The sequence below is a fragment of the Diabrotica undecimpunctata genome, chromosome 8 (assembly GCF_040954645.1).
Source record: "Diabrotica undecimpunctata isolate CICGRU chromosome 8, icDiaUnde3, whole genome shotgun sequence".
Classification (NCBI taxonomy): domain Eukaryota; kingdom Metazoa; phylum Arthropoda; class Insecta; order Coleoptera; family Chrysomelidae; genus Diabrotica; species Diabrotica undecimpunctata.
Window position 1 is genome coordinate 54,437,569 of NC_092810.1, and position 21,508 is coordinate 54,459,076.

Below are 21,508 nucleotides of genomic sequence, written 5' to 3' on the forward strand. Positions count from 1 at the left end.
TCAAACCATAAAATTTACAACTTTAAATATTACAAATTTTTTTTGTATGAAAGCAATTATTACGTTTATTTAAAAAAATGTCTGCTTTACTTTTAAAATCTGATCACAAAAAAAAGTTACCTGAGTTTCACTGTATAACTTTCAATAACTGGAACAAAAAACTACATCTTCAAACTGTAAAAAAAATATCCCTAAACGGCTGCTTAGGACATTGAGGTTTGAGGTGGAAACTGGCACATTGGACACACCATGTAAACGCTTCTTAAAAACTGGACAATGGAAATGTTGATATCTTTATAAACACATTACTTGAGTAAAATACCACTTCTCTAACATATTTGTCGGTTTTCTTATTGACCGACCTCTAAAACATCTTCATTCTTCCGTTATCTATGTCAACCTCATCGACTGCATTTAAAACTCAACACTGCTACTATACTGCACATTTTCGCATGACAAAAGACGAAAAAACAAAAAAACATTACGAATTAAAAGAAAAATTCGGACTAACACCGAAACCACTGCCTCTAACAGCGGCTCCACTGAGAGTGACGAAATTATCTAAAAAAATTGCTCACATCAATTAGAATAAACAAACCACTTTGGGTATAAACAAAACACAACGGAAATTAAGACGTAGATTAATTTGAAAACGCAATATCGGGCGGTTTGAACAAAGAAACATCGAAGAATTTGCGCCTGTGACATAAATAAACAATAAAATGATTCATTATCGGCGGCGGCGACCTAAAGAAAGAACGAAAGATTATATGGGTTTTAAATTGAAGGATACGAACTAAGAAACATTGAAAAAATTCTTCGTTATTCTAATGCATATATAAGGGGATTTCAATTAACACATATACGAGGGGACTTCAAAATAAAATGCTACAGCTTTCCAAGCGGCATGTTGTATTTGTTGTTAGATATTTTACAGCTTCCTCAATATCGTTTTTGTGTTTGAGTCGAATGTCAAGAGATATTTTTTCATTGATTTCTTCTTTGAATTTAACCCAATTCGTGTTACTGGAACATAGCCTTGGTGCAAGAGTTTTCCAAATTATATTGGTACTTAAGGTAATCAAGATGGGACTGTGGTCCGAATGTAGATCAAAACTGGGGGTGATGTCGCTGTGTATTTCAGAAATATATAACACCGAATGAATGGTACGTAGTCTGATCTCCAAATGCTGATCTGGCAATCTCTATTCGCCTGTTTATTTCTGCAGTATGATCATTGGTTTCATTGATCAAAGTTCCCAAGTACTGATATTTTTCTACTTGTTCTATCACGTTACCATTGATTGTCAATAGGTGATGTATATTTTGTGGTTTTTTTTTTTGTAATTAGCATGTACTTCGTTTTTTTGCGTTTATAGTAATTCCCATCTCAGCACTATTCATAATTAAGCTTTCGATAGGATGTTGTAGATCTTCTATACTCGTTGCTATGATCACAGTGTCGTCTGCATATCGTAAGTTGTTAATTAATTTTCCGTTAACGGTAACTCCCGCTTTGATATTATTGAGCGTGTTTTGGAAAATTTCTTCAGAATATAAGTTAAACAAAAGTGGCGAGAAAACACATCCCTGTCTAACTCCTCTACAGATCTTCATTTCTTCTGAGTGTTGCCCATCAATTTGAACTATGGCACTTTGGTTCCAACATAATATTTGCATTATATTTATGATTTTACTGTCAATGCGCTTGTTCATAAGTATTGATATTAGTTTTTCATGTCTTACTTTATCGAAAGCTTTTTCGTAGTCAACAAAGCACAAGTGTAGATCAACGTTTACATCCCGACATCGCTGAATCAATATGTTGATAGCAAATAGTCCTTCTCGAGTACCCATTCCATTTCGGAACCCGAACTGCGTCTCGCTAAGATCCTCCTCTAGCCTTTCGTATATTCTCTTATGTATTACTTTCAGCAGTATTTTTAAAGTATAACTCATGAGGCTCAGTGTTCGATAATCAGAGCACTCTTTTGCTGCTTGATTTTTAGGGATGGTTATAAAACTGACTTCAGCCACTCTTGTGGTATTATTCCCGTATCGTACACCGTGTTGAATAAATCTGCCAATACTTCCAAGTTAGCCTCTTCCACTAGTTTTAACAGTTCTACTGTTATTTCATCTACTCCAGCGGCCTTATTGTCTTTAGAGTTTTTGATAACATATTTGATTTCATCTATCGTGATCTTCTGTCTCTCTAAAGGATTTAATTCTTGTATTTACTGCATTTCACCTCTTTCATCTTGGAAAAGTCTTCTAACGTACTCCTCCCATCGTCTTAATTTCTCTGGTAAATCTATTAGTAGTACTCCTAATAGATTTCCTAATAGTATTCCAGTCACTTCTCTTATTTTTTTGTGCATATTTCTCATATTATATTTTGTTTCTAGTTCTTCTATCTCTTTACATTGTTTCATCAAATAGATTTCTTTAGCTGTTTTGATTTTTTCCTTCATTATTCTTTGTATTTCTTTATACTTCTGTAGATCTTTTCCTTTATATTTCCTTCTTTCTTCCATCTGTAATAGTATTTCTTCTGTCATCCACTGTTTTTTAGCCTCTGACCTATGTTGTAACAAACTTTATTGAGCTGGTTTCAGTAATGTGTTTTTTATATTATACCACTTTTTATTTACATCCATAATTTGTTTGTTGTCAATTAGTGTTTTTTGCATATTAACATTCACATTCACAAGTTAAGATTATGCTACCTTATACCGAGTGTTTTACGGGATATGGCCAATTTTATTTTGAAACAGCGTCCGATTTGATATCTTATATCTTTATACATAAGAACATTGAAAACATTTTCTGTAGTACAAATTTTTTTAATATTGTCTATTAAAATGAAACTTGTAAAAATTTGTGGATATCCCTACATATTATGACGTTATTAGAAAGAACTTTGATTGTTCTTTAAGTTTTGCTTAGCTGCTTCCTAATCCTAAATTTAACAGTTATTTAGATATTTTTCTTTAAATGTTTGTATTATGACTTTGATTTTTCTTATTATTGTATTTACCCGGTTAAGGATGAATGGCGGTGCGTGGTGAGTTGTCTATGAACTACATTAAAGATAAAAGAACGCAACAACAGTACTCAAATTCTCTGACGTGAGGAAAATTCATTCACTTCAGTATGCGATTTATAGTAAGTTGATTGATTTTTAAATGTTGCGTACTTTTAGCTTTAATGTAGTTCGTAGACAACTCACCACGTACCGCCACTCATCCTTAACAGGGCGAATAGCTCAAAGGTAAAATAGTATATGTGAAAAAAATCGATTTTTGAATTTGCCGCCGAAACTGGGTTATTTTTTCCGCCCTTTCTTATGCAATTTTTAGATTATTTCTACGAGTATCTTAGGTTAAACACAGACAGGACGGTTTGCACCACGTCTGCGCCTCGTCGGCTGCCGCGCGGCTTAAAACACATTAGGCGGTTTAACAGTGGAAGTAGTTTTGCCATTGTATTCATTGTTGTCAAATTTAGTCGAATTTTGGACGTAGAATGGTATGGTGATGTCTCTGTAAGAGTCTCTCTTATAGAATCGTCTAGTGAAAGTGACGACGGTTTGTTTTTCCTAATAAGTGCAAGTCTACTTCCTATTAGATCAAAGAAGAAGATGAAACGCAGTTTTTGGATACATCCCATAGTAAATGAACGAAAAAATAAAGGAATGTTTTACACGTTAGTTAAAGAAATTAAAGATGACCCAGAAAAGTGTTTTAATTTTATCCGAATGTCTAAGCAATATTTTTAAGAGCTATTAGAAATTATTAAAGAGCCATGTTCACGAAATACTGAATGGAAATCAAGCGAATACAATGGAGAAGGAAAGCCACAAAAAGAGAGTATCCATGAGAAACACGGAAAATCCAGAAACTATAGAAAAAGGAGAATTGGAAGAAGCAATAAGAAAGATAAAGATTGGAAAAGCACCAGGAAGCGATGAAGTAGCACCAGAAATGATGAAATATATAGGAGTAAAAGCAAAAGAAAAATTGTTATACATATATAACCTAATATGGAAGAGAAAAGTAATACCCAGAGAATGGACAAATGCAGTAATTATACCTATATACAAGAAAGGAAGCACAAGAGACTGTAGGAACTATAGAGGTATATCACTAGTATGTGTAGCAGCAAAAGTATACGAAAACCATAATAGAAAGGAAAATTAGAAAAATAATAGAACATAAATTAGAGGACGTAAAAAGTGGATTCAGGAAAGGACACAACACACAAGACCATATATTCACCATGCAACAAGTAATAGAAAAAGCCTTAAAGAAAAATAAAGAAATATATCTGAGCTTTATAGACATGGAAAAAGCATTCGACTCAGTCAAAAGAAAAGATATATGGGAAAGCCTAAAGAAGAAACAAGTAAGTGAAGAACTGATAGAAGCAACAAAAAGTATATATATGAAAACAACAAATACAGTAAGAATGTTAAATATACAGTCAGAACCATTTGAAACAACTCAAGGAGTTAGACAAGGGGGAAGTCTCAGCCCAGTGCTATTCATAAATGTAATAGATGAGATAGTGAAAGAATGTAAGAAAACATTCAAGAAATACTGCATCGGTTGGAACAGAATGCAAATGATAAATGCTGAGATGTGTATATTTGCAGACGACATAGTATTAATTGCGGAAACTGCAGAAAAACTGAAATACAACTTAGAGAAATGGAACCTAGAAGCAAGCAAATACAACTTAAACGTAAACAAAGACAAGACTCAGATAATGAAAATATCAAGGAAACAAGGGACGGAAGATCAAATAGAAGTAATGGTAGACCAACAAAAAATAATACAGACAAATTCATACAAATACTTAGGAACAGTAATCAACAACAAAGGAGACATCGAGGACGATCTTAACAACAGAATGGAAAACACAGGAAAACTATTCCAAGCACTAAATAGAGGATTCCTTAATAACAAAGAAATATCAACAAAGACCAAGATGACAATATACAAAACAATATATAGACCTACAGTGACATATGGAGCAGAAAATTGGATATTAAACAAAAGACATCAGAGCAGAATTCAGGCAGCAGAGATGAAATACCTCAGAAGAACGATAGGAGTAAAAAGAACTGATAGAATCAGAAATGAAGAAATGAGAGAAAGACTCAAAACCAAACCGATACTCGAGTCAATCAAGGAGAAAAAATTGGCATGGTTCGGACATCTAACCCGGATGGACAATAATAGACAAGTAAAAAGAGTGTGGGACGCCAAACCAATAGAGAAGAACAGAAGAGGAAGACCCATTAAAGAATGGAACAGTGACATCTCGCAGATACTGCAGAGTAAGGGTAAGACTTGGCAGGACGCAACACAGATGGCATCCAATAGGAAGGAATGGAGAAAGTTCGTTAAGAGCTAGGACACCTTAGAAGACTGTCAAATATTGTAATTTAATGAATTGTATTTTAAACGGCCCAACACCGAAAGGTACAAATGGGTCTACTGATTAAGTAAGTAAGTAAGTAAGTTCAAGAAATAACACCCATATGAGAGAAAGCATATCATCAGAAGAAAAACTAATAATAACACTAAGGTAAGTTAACTACGTAGTTGTCACATACTTTTTAAGTATCTTAAAAATATATTTGTAATTTTAACTCGTTGACTGCGCATGTTTTGTGATTTTTATTATGTATGCATTATTTATGTGTTTTGTTTATTTAGTTTTTAACAATGTTTCTCCCGTTTGTTGTATTAAAAAAAATATAGGAAAAATACATTTTATAAAATAAATTTTTAATTTTAATTAATTTATCGATATCTATAGCTTCCATAATATATACAAAATTTGGCAAACACTCACAAAAACAACCAAATAAAACAGCTGCAAAACAGAAGTCATAAAACCGCCGACGGTGCATGGTACTCAGCATAGGCCGCGCCGCGGCCGACGCGGCGAGCTGACGAACGACGGCTCGTTTGTGTTGCACAACATAAGTACCATAGACGAGAGACCGCTTTCAACACCGCCGCGGCCGCCGACGCGGCGCAAACCGCCCTGTCTGTGTTTAACCTTATTTAGTTTTCAAAATATGACACAGGTAAAACAGTATATGCGTACGTGTATTTGCATCTCTTCTATGGTAAAACAGTATATTCGGCAAACTCTACAAAGGCAGAATAGTATAAATCGTCTTATACTGCTTTGGTTGAAAATACAGGTATAAATTTCATGTCATGGAAATATTAGTGACAGTTCTTTTCTTAAAAATGTAAGTCAGTTTGTCTGTGTATAACTTACGTAAATTGAGAACTGTCAAATTGAATTTTCAAGGCACATTGTACAATAGTAATCAAAATTAAAATACAAACATTTATTTAAAGCTAAATATGGCAATAACTGTTTTATATTGAAGTATATTAACTAGTTAACAAAACTTAAAGAACGTTTATGGCACATTCTGCAATAGTAATCAAAATTGTAATACAAATATTTACTTAAAGCTAAATATGGCAATAACTGTTGTATTGAAATATATTAACTAGTTAACAAAACTTGAAGAACAGTTAAAGTTCTTTGTAATAACGTCATAATATATAGGGTGATCTATTTAAAAAAGTTGAGAAATTTCTAAGTTCACATTTTGAATCACCTTGTATATTTAGTATTTATTATAAAAAAACTGTACGTAACAATTTTATTATTTATAAATATACGGGGTATGAAATCGGACAACGTTTCATAATAAAATTGGTCAGATCTCGTAAAACACTCCTTATAACGTAGCATAATTTTATAATGACAGAATTCTCAAGAACTGTTTCTGTTTAAATCCGTAATAACATACGGGGCGTTATATTGAATGTAAGGGAGTTTTAGTCAGTAGTACGAGGCTCTAAATCTTTTAAAATAATTGGGCATATCCAAAAACCCCATTGAGCATCAAAAATTGGGCATATCCTAAATTTTCATATAATAATTATGTCAAGTTTGTCTAAAACGTCTAATCAGAACTCTCAAAAAATCACCCTGTAAAACGGTGACCACCCTGGTTAAGTGTAGTACGAGTAAACAGCTCAGATTGTCACCGGAATCCAAAGGGATAGTTTCCAAAGTGTTAAATATATACAAGCGCTGTTTCCTGAAGATAATCGATCGAAAATTAAACAACGTATGAGCGAAGTACGCACAGTAGAAAGGCTAATTCAATAAACGAATATGTTAACAAACGCAGATTCAAATAATTCACAAGAATTTTCAACTAAAACATCTGTTAAACGGAAAGCAAATGTGGCGGACTTCAGAGAATACGACAAACAGTTTGTTAGATATACAATTTACAATTTTCAGAGACTGAAGGTTGTAGTGTATCATTGAAGCTTTCGCAGAAAAGACATTGAAAAATCATACGAGTGGATTGGAAGTACGAATTCTCTCTACAGGATTTGGGATATAAATAGACTGTAACCCTTTAAATAGATAGTCAATTGACAATGATTTATCACCCTATATAAAAACCAAATAAACACTAAATGTGCACTATTTTGCAACCTGGTTGGCTGAAGATCTTATTTGCTACAAACTACCGAATTCCCTTATAAAATTATAAAGCCTTTTAATGGCTATGCTAACGATATTAACGTATCACAGTATCAGTTGGAATGGTAGCTACTCCCACTACTCATCACTTTGCCACTCCGCACAACAAAAGTCAGTGAAATGAAAGTTATTTAAATGTAACATATAATAAATGTGTCGCTTAAAACATTATTTATACGGCTAGTACTAATATTCATATACCATGCTCTAGAACTAGAAAAAAATTAAATATATGATATAATTTAGATAATTTATAATTTTAGTGACGTCAATGTATCAAGTATTCTGTGAAAGGCAATTATATAAAGTTGTATATTCGCTCTCCCGTAGACTGTTTCCAAATAGACTTATATTGTTTGTCTACGAGTATTTCTTTAAAAGTAAAATGAAAACTGACTTGTTAAAAACTTTTTGTTCAATAAACAAAAAAATAAGTATTGTTAGATCATATTAAGTCGATATTTTTCGACTAAACGTGGAGCAAAAAAGTATACAGTGAGAGTATTATGATGACACACAGAAAGGATTCCTCTGAAAATCCAAATTATTGTTTGCAAATTTATTTAATCTATATTAAATCTATCGGAATATAGATATCGAAATTTCTAAAAAGTATATGTTTAATCAAAAATAATTTTGAGGTTTATCTACCTTTATGAATCATATATTAGACGTTGAACTTTGATATTTATTGTTTAGACATATGCAGTTTATCATACACAATGGTTATTAAGGAACATTTATAAAACAGAACAATGTAAGTCACACACATAAATATTAATAATGATCTGTTATCATAAAGATTAAGTATTTATACGATAATATGTAAATAAAATCATTTGGATCTGAAAAATGAAATGGTCTATTATTATACACACATATATCTTAAATTGGATGGTTTATTTCAGAAACCAGTTAAGCGCCAAAATTTTCAAAAATCATTTTGTAGCAAAATATTCTTCTACAGAGATAAATACGTGTTTTAATGCAGAAATAAGTCAATTCGCGCTTAGTCTTGGTTGTTAGGTAAACATCAATTTACCAAAAAAATATTTTAAACAAGAAACGTAGCTGATAATTTTGAACAAAAATGTTCATTAGCACTTTTTGTGTAGAATGAACGGTTCTCGCAAAAACAACGCGAAATAAATTTTTTAAATACAATTTGTAGATGTTTAACTGTTTGTCTTGAAGCACTGTAATCGAAATTTGGGTAGGAATTTTTCCCATACTTTTCAGGGGGAAAAGTTCCTCCAGAAATTGCGATTGCGGTGCTGCAAGAAGACAAACAGTTAAGCATCTGTTTCGGATTTCTTAATTACGACCAAAGAGTCAATTGAATATATTAATATATTTGTAAACTCAATGTTTGTTTATAAAAATTAATTATTGCTATTTACTGCTTGTAATGTATTGCCCTCTTTGTTTATACACAAAACTTAATTATGATAGCCATATGCTAAATAAAACTACCAAGAGTATGTACGACCTTAACGATTTTCTTACCTTATTCATATAAGTGAGGAACCACTCTGGAGGAGTTTCCGAATTGCAGCATGAGGAAACAATGGATACAGCCTCATTGTCAAACTGAGTTTCCACATCATTAGAATGTCGAGTATTTCTGTAATTCTGTTGGTCAGAAATTCTGTCCAACTTTAGTGTAACAATATCCCCCATTCTAGCTTTACGTCTGAAAGCATATAGAGCAATCTGAAAATCCGTTTGGGATTCAATTGGGAATTCCCTGTTACTGCTAGTAATATATGATACTTTCACATCTTCTCCCACTGTTCCTGAATTTTTTAGCTAAAATAAAAAATTAATGCTTTATATCTTAAGTGTTTATAAATTCGGAGAAACTACAAATTTATAATTTGGTGAACTGTATTAATGTAGTTAAAAAAGCATTAACTGTTGTTGATTCCAACAGCCTAAATTAATTTCTCCAAATGAGAATTTTTATACAATCTATACATAAACAGAGTACATAATACAGTACTCTGTAACGAGACTCCCTCTATAACGAGAACTGAAATGGCAAACTAATTACCTCGTTGTAAGCCGATCTCGTTATATCAGACAACAATAATACTGTGAATATATATGAATATGTAGTTTTCTAAAACATTAACTTGAGATAGCGAAGCCATTCGGAGCAATATAAGATGCTAATAAATATTGTTTGAATGGCGTTTTTGAAAAAGAGTTGTTTATTTTTATTGTCAATGATATACGTTAAAACAATCTGTACAATCTGTACCTACATTTTTTTCCAACTACATAATGTATAAAGCGTATTTTAAAGGAGAATAATAAACTATTGCTTCTGCAATTGGAAGAAGTCTGTCACTTTTGACTGCTTTCAATTGTCCAGTATCATTGTATCTATCATATTTTCTAAAGATGTGAAACAGTTGTATTTATTGTAAAGAAGTTTATTGCGAGCGGCAATTAAGTTTATTGCGAGCGGCAATTAAGTTTATTGCGGTGCAGTTAAAAAGGGTATTTATTTATAACCACGGCTGGGTCAAAAACGTAAAAAAACACGTTTTTCGATCTTATTTTCTCTGGTTATAACCTAATTTGCCGCGCTATAGAGAGTTATAGTTCAATAGAAATTTCACGGGACATCTAATGTACCTCGTTATAAGCGAAACCTCGTAATAACCATGTTCGTTATAGAGGGAGTATACTGTAATATGAAAGTTCCAAATGACAGATAATTCATAATACGATTTAATTGCCGTTTTGATAAATGACAAATAAAAAGGGAACACTGGCAGAGCTTTTCAAAACAGATGGAACACAACTTCTACGGAACACAAAAAGAAATATGGAGAATGATCAGAGGACAAAGAAAAGAGATGTATGAACTGATAAAAACGAAACACATTCAGAGGGAAACATGGGCAGACTACTTTCGATCCCTATTTGCTAAAGGTGACGATGATGAACCACCAACACCAGACGTGACGACAAATGAAAAAATAAATATTGAGGAGGAATGAGTAAAGGAAGTATTAAGGAAATTAAAAAATAGAAAATCACCAGGAGAGGACAGAATAACGGACGAACTCCTAAAGTATGAAGGAATAGAGATCTGACCAAACAACTATTAAATCTAATCCAAAAAATAATTTAACAAAACAGAATTCCTCAAGAATGGAGATCAAGCAACAGGAAACTACAGAGAGCTCGAAACAGAAACTTCAAGCGAATATAGCAAACAGAGACGCAGGTTGCCTGAATAAAACAATATGGAGAAATAAAAATATCAGGAAAGAAATGAAAGGCACAATTTTGAAAATTTTCTTCAGACCAATAATGACATATGCGGCAGACACACGACCTGACACAGAGAGGACCAAGATTATGTTAGAAATATCAGAGATGAAAACACTTAGAAAAATTGATGGTAATACACTATGGGACAGAGCTATTAGTACATATACAACATATATGCAAGGTGTAGAACATCAAGGACTGGGTAAGAAAAAGAAGAATAGAATGGAACGATCATATAAGCCGAATTACAACAAATAAAGTAGTAAAATGGCAAGAGACGGGAGGAAGATGAATGACTAGTGGCTGAGTCTTGGTGATAGTACCCATGCTGAGTGGACATTGTCAATAAATGTCTGTAACTGGATATTGTCAATAAATGCCAAATAATGTCAAAGTCTACACTCATAGATGATGTTAGGAAATCTATCAACCATAAAATGGGTAAATCAGCTCCTTAAGGATCTGATCCTCCCTGGACCTCCAGATTGGGAGTTGGGCTTATCATTATAAACATGTTTCTATGTTTATCAGTTGCTACGTATGTAAATGATAAGCAATCCATGACAAATTTATACTCATATTAAAGCATATTAAACTTTCAAACAGTATATCCCTTTTTTGATCTGAGTAATAGTTTCTGAAAAAAATATAGTTCAAGTTCAAAAGTTTAAAGTGTTTTGATTTTCTATGCACATTTAGTTTAGTTTGTAATATTTGATCTGAAGAATAAATACCTGAGGAATGGAGTCTGGGCTTAATATTCCCATTGCACAAAAAGTGAAAGTAACTAGAACTTGCTAACTACTGAGGAACAACCCTCTTTCAGACAGGTCTCAGGCAGAGACATTAAATATTAACCAGATATTCAGAATGTGCCAAATTCTCGAAAACATGTGAGAGTTTGACATGGATATTATGTACCATCTGTTTGTCGACTTTAAAGCAGCATATAACAGTGTAATTAGACCAAACCTATACTTATATTCTATATATAATTCTGAAGGACATATCAGCCCCCTTTGAAACACAAGAGAATTAAGAAAGGAAGATGCACTAGCCTGTCAGCTTTTTAACATAGCCTTAGAAGTGGTCCAATGTGCTAATTTAAATTTAAATAAGGACCAGAACATGGTCCAGAAAAATTGTAATTGACACACAGCATTGGTGCTGTGTAATTTCCTCCACAGTCATCTAGATAAGAGTATGAGGAGCATTCCACCTGTATGTTGGACTTAGCAGATAAGCAGATAGATTAAGTGATTGTGAATTCTGTATATGTGGTGACTGTGGAGGCATCCTGGAATAATCTTAACACTCTCGCCGCCAAGTGTAACATTAATGTGCACTCTGTATTGACACACGTGTAACATTATTGTACACTTACAGCGTTTCACGTTAACAAAATAATATAGTTTTGGCTCACAACGAAAAAATTTAAAATATCATTGGCGGTGAGAGTGTTAATATTGGTGGTAGAGTTGAGTGTCCACAACACTCTCCAGCAAATATTATTTGTACTTGCTGCAATTTTCAAAATATGTCACAAGTAAATGCTTTGCCTAACCCTAATAATAAATTTTTAGATCTAGTTTTCTGTACTCAGAGGGATGCAGTTGTGTTGATTTCAATTGATATTCTATTAAATACTTTGCAACATCATTCAGCTTATACTATAGTTACATGCAGCCAATTTATATTCGTTTCTTAAATATGATGTCTTCTATCATTATTTTAAAAAATGTAAATATTAAATTTTAAATGAATATTTAGCCTTAATTCCTTGGAACAAGGTATTAGATGAATCATGATATTAATTGCTGCATAGAAAATTTTTACCATATTTTATATGATGCCATCAATATATTTGTTCCTATCAAACAGTTTATGTCATTGAACTTTCCAGTTTGGTTTTCACGAGAATTAATCGAGCTCATCATACAGAACAAAATAGCTCACAGCAATTTTAAAGAATCACACAACTCATATGAGGAATTTTCGGTATTAAGAGAAAGATGTAAATCATTACAAGCAGTATGTTATACAAACTATTTAGAGAATATTCAAGCAAACTTTTCAAGTAATTACGGCTCTTTTTGAAGGCATGTTAGTGGTACATGTGGGTCTAGTGCTTATCCTAATGTAATGTCTAATGCAGTTGGGGATGTAATAGCTCAAGAGTGGTGAGGAAATAGTCAATCTATTTTGACTTATTTACTCACTTATTTTTCAGGTACATATGATGATAGTGAGTATAATTTACCTAATTTTGAATTGGATCATAGTATGTATTTCCAGATTCTGAAATTTAGTTTGACTGATGTTTATTTATTTATCAAAAGGGGCAATCACCCAATTAATATACAATGTAAACATTATTGATAAATTACAGAAGATTCTTAACGTAATCTACTAAAATTAAATTTAAAAATTTTAATCATACAAAAAATAAAAGTAGGAACAGGAAATAACAAACATTAACAAAGAATGTACAAAACACAAGGACATCAAGCTATCACACTCGGTTCTTAAGCTGAGCTTTAAATTCTTTTGGAATACTATAACAATTCAACCTTTGGGAATAATGATTAGCAAACCTAATTCACCTAATCACCTGTTCTAGATGTGAAGGAATTGAGTTTGTAGTTTGTGAGATGGGGTCTAACATAAAAGGGTTGATTTAGCCTTGTTTGTCTACTGGGAACATGGAGATTAATTTTTTCTATTAGTTGAGGACCAAAAATAATAGAGAGCAGTATACTATAAAACATGGTGAGATCTTTGTGCATGCGTTGAATTTGGAGAGAAGTTATGTTGAGGGACCTTTCCATATTTTAATAGTTAATTTCTTCAATCCTCTGATTTTGTTTAAATGCAACAAATCGTAAGAATTTGTGTTGAACTCCCACATGGTCCCACATGGAGGAGACCAAACACATGAACAGTAATCTAGGTAGGGATATTTGAGAGGATTATGAGTTTAAAAACTACATATTCTTCAGGGCCTGATGGTATACCTGCAGCACTTATTAAGAACTGTATTTTTTCCTTTGTAAACATTTACAACAAATTTTCAATTTTTCATTGTCATTATCTATTGGTCCACAATATTGGAAAAATAGTTTTCTTACAATTATCTATAAATCTGGCAATCATGAGTGTGTTAATAATTATAAAGGTATAACTATTCAATCAGCAATCCCTAAACTTCTTGATAAATTGATATCAATAAATCTCACCTGGGCTTGCAGAAACATAATTATTGATGAACAACATAGTTTTCAAACGGGAAGTCAACAGTAACAAACCTTGCCAATTACCAACAGTACTTGTTGGGTGCACTTGAGAATAAAATTCTGGTCAACAGCATTTACACAAATTTCTCAAAGGCCTGTGACTGGATGAATCATAACCTTTTGGTTCACAAATTTCAGGCATTTGGCTTTGGTGACCCCATTGTTAATTGGATTAAAAGTTTTCTGATGGGATGTACACAGCAAGTTTGTATTAACAATTATATTTCAAAAGAATTCCATTGTTGTTCTGGTGTCCCACAAGGGTCTCATTGCAATCACTTGTTTTTTAACTTTTCCATTAATGGTATAGGTAAGGCTATCAAAAACTCACACTTTCTGTTATTTGCTGATGATCTTAAGTTATTTCATTGTATACATAATAAATCAGATAGAGATCTCTTGCAAGTTGATGTAAACAATGGTTGAAACAAAATTATTTAAGTACTTAAGCTTAAATCCAACTAAATGTTCTTGTATTTCATTTGGTCATATAAATAATCTAATAGCTAATAGATATGTTCTTAATCATGTACTCTTGGATTCAGTTACTGAGATTTGGGTGTGTTATTGATTTGTGCACTGGCATTTAAAAGCCATTTTCTTAAAATTAAGGAAACATAATTTGGTAATCTCAGCTTTACTTATCCTAACAGTGATGATCTCTGAATACTGCTCTGTTGTTTGGTCCAAATTTCAAGTCTACATTGATGGATTGGAGCAAAAATTACTCCATAGATTATTCTGTAATAGTGTCTCAATTTAACATTGCTACACTGAAGAATCACAGGTTGAGAGCTGATATGTTATTTTTGTTCAGAATTCTAAACAATGTTATTAATTGTCCCCCTTTATTAGCCAATGTGTACTTAATAGAACTCGGCACAATGCACTCTTTTATATTCCTTTTAATAGGGGTGATTATGCTCGTCATTTTCCCTTGTCGAGAATACTCAGCTCTTTCAATGACTTGCTACTGGATCCATTCTGTCCAAACATTATTGTTTTCAAAAGGCAATTTAAGAGTCTAATTAATCTAAATATGTGATATTTTTTATCTTTTGTGATTTGATATACTGTTTTGATGTACAAATTTTTATTATTTAATTGTTTCTTTAATGTTGTTTTGATGTTTATTGTACATAATCTTTACTTTTTACTATTTTTTGTATTTTATTGTAAATGGTTCGACTGTTGAAATAAATAAATAAATAAAGATATTAGATTCTGAATAAACCCTTTGAAAGCAATGCTTAAGCTAACTATATGCTATTTATTCCTTCATGATGCCAAAGTTGTAACAAAGAAAGGTAGTTAAAATGATCTGAAAAGATAGAAACTAAAGAATAAACATACTGCTTAACCCTTTCAGTCACTGTGTCGTCAATTGACAACATAAGAATTTTAACTTCCTTTAAGTAAATATTACAGTTAGTCACAATTTTGTCAATTGACAATATCAAAAACGGGCCCTATTTTATTAAAAAAAAATGTTAATATTCCTACCAAAAGACATTACCTTACAAAAGAGTACCATAACTGGGAATAATTTGGAATTATTACCAAAATATATTTCATTACACTAAAAAAAAGCGTGACCGAAAGGGTTAAATCGACTTGCATGAAGAAAGGATTACTTACTATGTGTAAATATATACCAGATAAAACTTTAAGAATTAAATCAAAGAAAAGCAAAAACAGTATCAAATAAAAATGATACAAGCAAAGTAGATTCACCCTAGACTCACCTACATCATCATGAATTGCTGAAAGTGAAATCAATCATTGTTTGTAAAATATTCATTTTAAGGGGTATTTTATGCATAAAGTTTCTAAAAAAACTGCCCCATTCATTTAAATTATTATGTTTACAGGAAGGGTGTGATTTTAAAGAATGTAAAAGAGAAGAGTTAATGATAACATAATGAGTCATATGTCATATAGAATAAAAAAAATAAAATAATCACAGTTGTTGTATTCTTATTATAGGGTAGGGGTAGGGGAATCCCAAAAGATATATAAAAAATGATAGAATCTAAAAATTTCATCCAAATGGACATTACATTTATTGAAAAATATCAGATTAAGCAAGTTTATATAAAATCATAAAACTACTTATTTGTTGATTATATCAATAATGGCCTGCAATATTGCACCATCACCAGGTCAAAATAATTTCATCATTCATAAAATTAGAAAGTATATAATAATTAATTTTAGCATATTACCAAATAAGACTTGAATGTTTCCCAGTTGAGGGTTGTTGTAGGGATGTCGTACATTCCGATAATATTTGCTTTGTCACCTCCATTTGTAGAGGACTTGTTCTTCCACTGCAAGCTGTATATTATTTCTAGATCTTTCTTTTTGGATCCCATCACACAGGATTTTGGTTGCAGTGATGTCTTTTAAAGTGACAGATGTTATTATCTAAAGTTTTTAAAGAATGTCACAATTTCTAAAAACACAATAATGCAAAGGAAATTTCCGTAGTTTTATTTGTTTACTTATTACGCACAACAAATAACACAAACAGCTGCACAAAATGTATTAAAATGTCAAGCAAGAGAACTAGATGAAAGCACAGATTATAAAAGAATTCTAAGTGGGGAGGGTAGGAGTGTGTTCCAAAACACAGGTCCATCTGCACTGAGGAGGTGTATTTTACGTTTTAATTATGATTATGTATTTTGTAATTAACCGGATTTGTAATTATTCCTACTCAAAAATAACTTTTGAAAACGATTTCAAAAACGTAAAAAATTCTTTTATTAACTTGATGAACTTATGCAGTTCTCATTATTTATGACAATATCACGTGTCACTTGTATTCAAATGTTTTAAATGACAAATTAATCAACTATTGACAGAAGATATGAGAAATATCTATCACATCCTTCGTCATTGGTCATAACTATAATATAATCATAGAGATAAACTCGGTTCGCTATTCCCAGTCCGAACTGTCTAGTGAATTTAGTAATTATTTTTTTGCGAAGTTAGTTACTCTTTGACAGACTAAAAGTGGCTGGAAATTACTATACAACCAAGCACACGTACTCATAGCCAATATTAATAGTAAACAAACTAAATAGTAAATAAAATAGAACTTTGCGAATTACCGACAATCAATATTTATTTATCTGCACCATATAATAAATAGTTATGTTAAATTATAACAACTAAAATATATTTTTTAAATATATACTACCCAAAATTTGATGGCTTTAGTATACACTTCCACTATTTAGAATAATTCTTCTTTTTTTTTAAGAAAGAAGTCTACAATAGTAGCATACTTGAGCTATTAATACTGAGAAGTAGGAATTGTTGTGTTGTAGGTTTCCGACAATGAATCTGTCAAAATGTGCCCGAGCTAAGCGAATGGAGTTTATGTAAAATCTTACATATACTCGGTTCGCTATTCACAGTGCGAACTGTCTAGTGAATTTAGTAATTATTTTTTTGCGAAGTTAGTTACTTTTTGACAGACTAAAAGTGGCTGGAAATTACTATACAACCAAGCATACGTACTCATAGCCAATATTAATAGTAAACAAACTATATAGTAAATAAAATAGAACTTTACGAATTACCGGCAATCAATATTTATTTATCTGCACCATATAATAAATAATTATGTTAAATTATAACAACTGAAATATATTATTTAAATATATACTATCAAAAATATTATGGGTTTAGTATACACTTTCACTATTTATACTAATTCTTCTTTTTTAATGAAAGAGGTCTGTAATAAAAGGTTATTTAAGCTGTTAATACTGTGAGCTAGGAACTTTTGTGTTGTAGGTTTCCATCTATGAATCTGTCAAAATATGCCCGAGTTAAGCGAATGCAGTATATCTCTGGTCATAACAGTATGATGTTATATTCTGGGGTTTATTATTATTACATCGCTTTTGTATTGGTTTTAAGAATATAATAATCTAATTTTTTTTCTAAAAATTATAAAATTCGTTGTCCTGGGTCCCAGCATATACCTTTGTATTAACATGACGTGTTATGATCAATTATTGTATTATGTTAATATATACATCTATTGTCCCCCTATTTGTTGTGACCCTCTTTTTATTATCTGTCCACCGTATCGGATAACTTGACCTTCCTTTGTATGACTGAAATCTTAAATTCCACTACATTTCATTAAAATATATTTTTTAAAGCGATGTCATAAAAAATTTCTGAACACTGCTTCGTTTTGCAATACACAGAGAAGTCACTGACGAAACACGAAACTGACACTGACGTCTCTAATGTTGTTCTGTGATCTTATTGTAAAATTGATTATTGATTTTTATCATAATAATAAACAAATTGTGGCTATAACTTGTAAATTAAATTTTGTAAATCGATTGCTATACCTAATATGTGACGTGTCGTTTGAATAATTCTGAAAAATGTTTTTTAATACATTTAATCTTGTATTAATAGGTATGTATATTCATATTAGAAAAAAACAGAAACTAAAAATGTAAACTCAGGTTTAGAACCATAAATAACAGTTTCAATAAATAAGAAAGTCCTTTATATAATAAGAAAGAAAATTAGAAATAATATGTTTTTAAATTGATATAGCATTGGAAACGTTAAATATGTGCTATATCAATAGAAGGTTATAATCAATAATTAATTTAAATTCTCAATAAGTATTTTCATTTTTTTAAGTGTAACATTTTTCTAAAATGTGTTCCTTTTTCTTGTAGATAACTTAACCCTTTCAGTACCGCTTTTTTTTTCAGCAATCGAAAAAATATTTTTTGCCCTAGGGGGTAACACCCAATGGGCTAACATTAGCGTCCATATCCAAGAAAATACAGATGAATCCCCTCTCACTCCTGAACAAACCACAAAATACGCTTCGCTCCCGTACTTCCCACAAATCACTAACAAGCTTAACAAACTTTTCAAAAACTTACCTGTCAAAATAGCCTTAAAAAATACCAGAACCTTAGGAAAGTTATTTTCTAAGACAAAAGCTCCATTGGCCCCTCTAGAACAAACCAATGTCGTCTATCATGTACCCTGTGCAGAGTGCAACTCCTGCTACATTGGCCAGACCAGCCGCTCTCTTCAAGGTCGACTAACGTCCCACAAAAGCGACATTAGGATGTCTAAACCATCTTGTGCCCTTGCACAGCATGCCATTTCAACCAAACACAGTATCGACTCCACAAATACCAAAATACTGTGCAAACAAAAAAATTATCATAAGCGATCCATCCTTGAAATGTGTCAAATTCTAAAAAAAACCTCCATCGTCCCTAAATAAGAGAACCGAGATCGACAACTTGAGCCTGATATATCACTCTCTCATCATACAAAACAAAAAAAAAATCCTTTTTTAAAAAACGTCTGTCCCCGTTCCGCTTGCTAATTCCCTCAATAATCGTACCTCCTCCCTGCATTCCAAAGAAACACATGTACGACAATAAGCCACATGTGAAAATTATGACATCCTAGAGCTGATAGAAACCAATCGAAAAGATTAGTGTGGTTTGACCCTCGAAAGAGCTTAAACCAACATTCAAATGAAGGCATCGGTTAAAATTAAATGAACAATAGTGTTCTTACAGTTTTTCCTGTATCTTTTTGTTTCGTTTCTCTTGTTTAGTTGTTAATCTTTAATGTTAAGTTATCATAGAGTTTTCATAACATCTAAAAAAACCTACAAATTTTTTTTTGGAAGTATGAACCCTGTTGGTTGTTTACTTATATTCTAAAATCTTTTTTATTTATAGTGAACTGATGACGCTTTTAAAAATAAAAGCGAAGCGTATTCAAATAAATCAATAAAGTAGTTGACAACTTTCATTTGCCAATTTTTGTCCTATAAAACCTCTGCTATTCAACCATTGAATATATTTTAAATTTAATCAACGGTCGCATTTTTTGATATATATATATATATATATATATATATATATATATATATATATATATATATATATATATATATATATATATATATATATATATATATATATATATAGAATAGAATGGAAAAAAGCTTTATTCTCAGGATTCACAAGTTACGCACAAATACAAATTGTCAATAGAGAGAATGGTGTAAATTATAATTTGTAATGGTTGCTGTAACAACCTACACCAACATAAAAGTAATATTAAAATATAAGGATAATAGTGACATTTAGATTCAGATAAGAGCCCTCAGTCTCCCTGCAGGTCAGCTTGAAGGTATTCTTCCATTTTGTATGGTTCAAGGTGTATGAGCAACTGTTGAACAGACTTTCTATATTTATTTATGTCAGTTTCTATTTTGATGCTATAAGGCAGTTTATTAAAGAATTTAATACAGGCATTTTCTGTGGTTTTCTCAGATGGTGTTAGTCTGTGTATTGGTATATTATAGTTTATGAGATTGTTTTGTGTATTAGTATTATGGTTTGTTATGTGTTTTAAGAATTTATGTCTATTTTTAAAAATGAAAAGTAAGCATTCATATATGTATGTTTCAGCCATTGTTAGTATGTTTAGTTTTTTGAAATTACCTCTACATGAATCCCTGTATTTCAAGTTAAGTAGAGTTCTGATTGCTCTTTTTTATAATATAAAAACCTGTTCAGCGTTACCACTTCCCCCCCAGAAAACTATTCCAAATTGCATTACAGAATGAAAATTTGAAAAATATACAACTCGTTTACATTTTTCGTCCAAATAATTTGCTGTTATTCTGAAAGGGTAGCAGATAGATGCTAACTTGTTACAGATCTCATTTATATTATATATTTACTTATATCTCATTCATAATTGAATGCAACAAACAAATATTATTTTACCGATTTACAAATTGACTAATTTTATGTCCATAAATTATTATACAGTTAGATATTTTAGATTTACCTTCTTCTCTGCCTTTATTTATCTATAATAACTTCCCCGACCTTGGGTATGAAAATAAATTGAGATTGACAAAAAAAAATTTTTAGACACAAATTACTCAATAAATTTGGTTATATCCTATCTCCTATTTCTATACTTATCTATCTAAATTATTTACATTTTTTTTTATTTCTTTATTCAAAATAACGGTATATATCGTTGATGTTAAATATACCCCTAATATTGCCATTCGCTATGTGCCGTTATCTGTAGCTGTTTACACCATCTGCCGTTTGCACGACGTATGGACCTTCAAATACTGGCATCAATTTTGCACAAACGCCGTTATTCAAATTTGACACTCTCAATGCTCTCACCATTACTTTATCTCCTTGTTGAAATGTTACAGGTCTTCTTCGCCGTTGTCTTTGCTTTCTTTGGATATATTTTTCTCCACTTCTCCT

At 31.5% G+C, this 21,508-nt stretch overlaps 2 protein-coding genes across 2 annotated transcripts in view; one reads left to right on the forward strand and one right to left on the reverse strand.

The window, feature by feature from the left end:
• The window catches only part of LOC140447560 (uncharacterized), a 56,722-nt gene extending 39,977 nt beyond the window's left edge, over nucleotides 1-16,745 (reverse strand). Inside the window, exons 1-2 of the mRNA XM_072540274.1 lie at nucleotides 16,409-16,745; nucleotides 9,109-9,411 (exon numbers count right to left, since the gene is read on the reverse strand). Coding sequence (XP_072396375.1) covers nucleotides 9,109-9,411; nucleotides 16,409-16,558 — 453 coding nt within the window. The 5' untranslated portion in view covers nucleotides 16,559-16,745. The remainder of the gene's footprint in view (nucleotides 1-9,108; nucleotides 9,412-16,408) is intronic.
• A 1,704-nt stretch (nucleotides 16,746-18,449) lies between these two features.
• LOC140447561 (protein disulfide-isomerase tmx3a-like) overlaps nucleotides 18,450-21,508 on the forward strand; it is a 46,835-nt gene continuing 43,776 nt past the window's right edge. Inside the window, exon 1 of the mRNA XM_072540275.1 lies at nucleotides 18,450-18,635. Within this exon, the coding sequence (XP_072396376.1) occupies nucleotides 18,602-18,635 (34 nt within the window). The 5' untranslated portion in view covers nucleotides 18,450-18,601. The remainder of the gene's footprint in view (nucleotides 18,636-21,508) is intronic.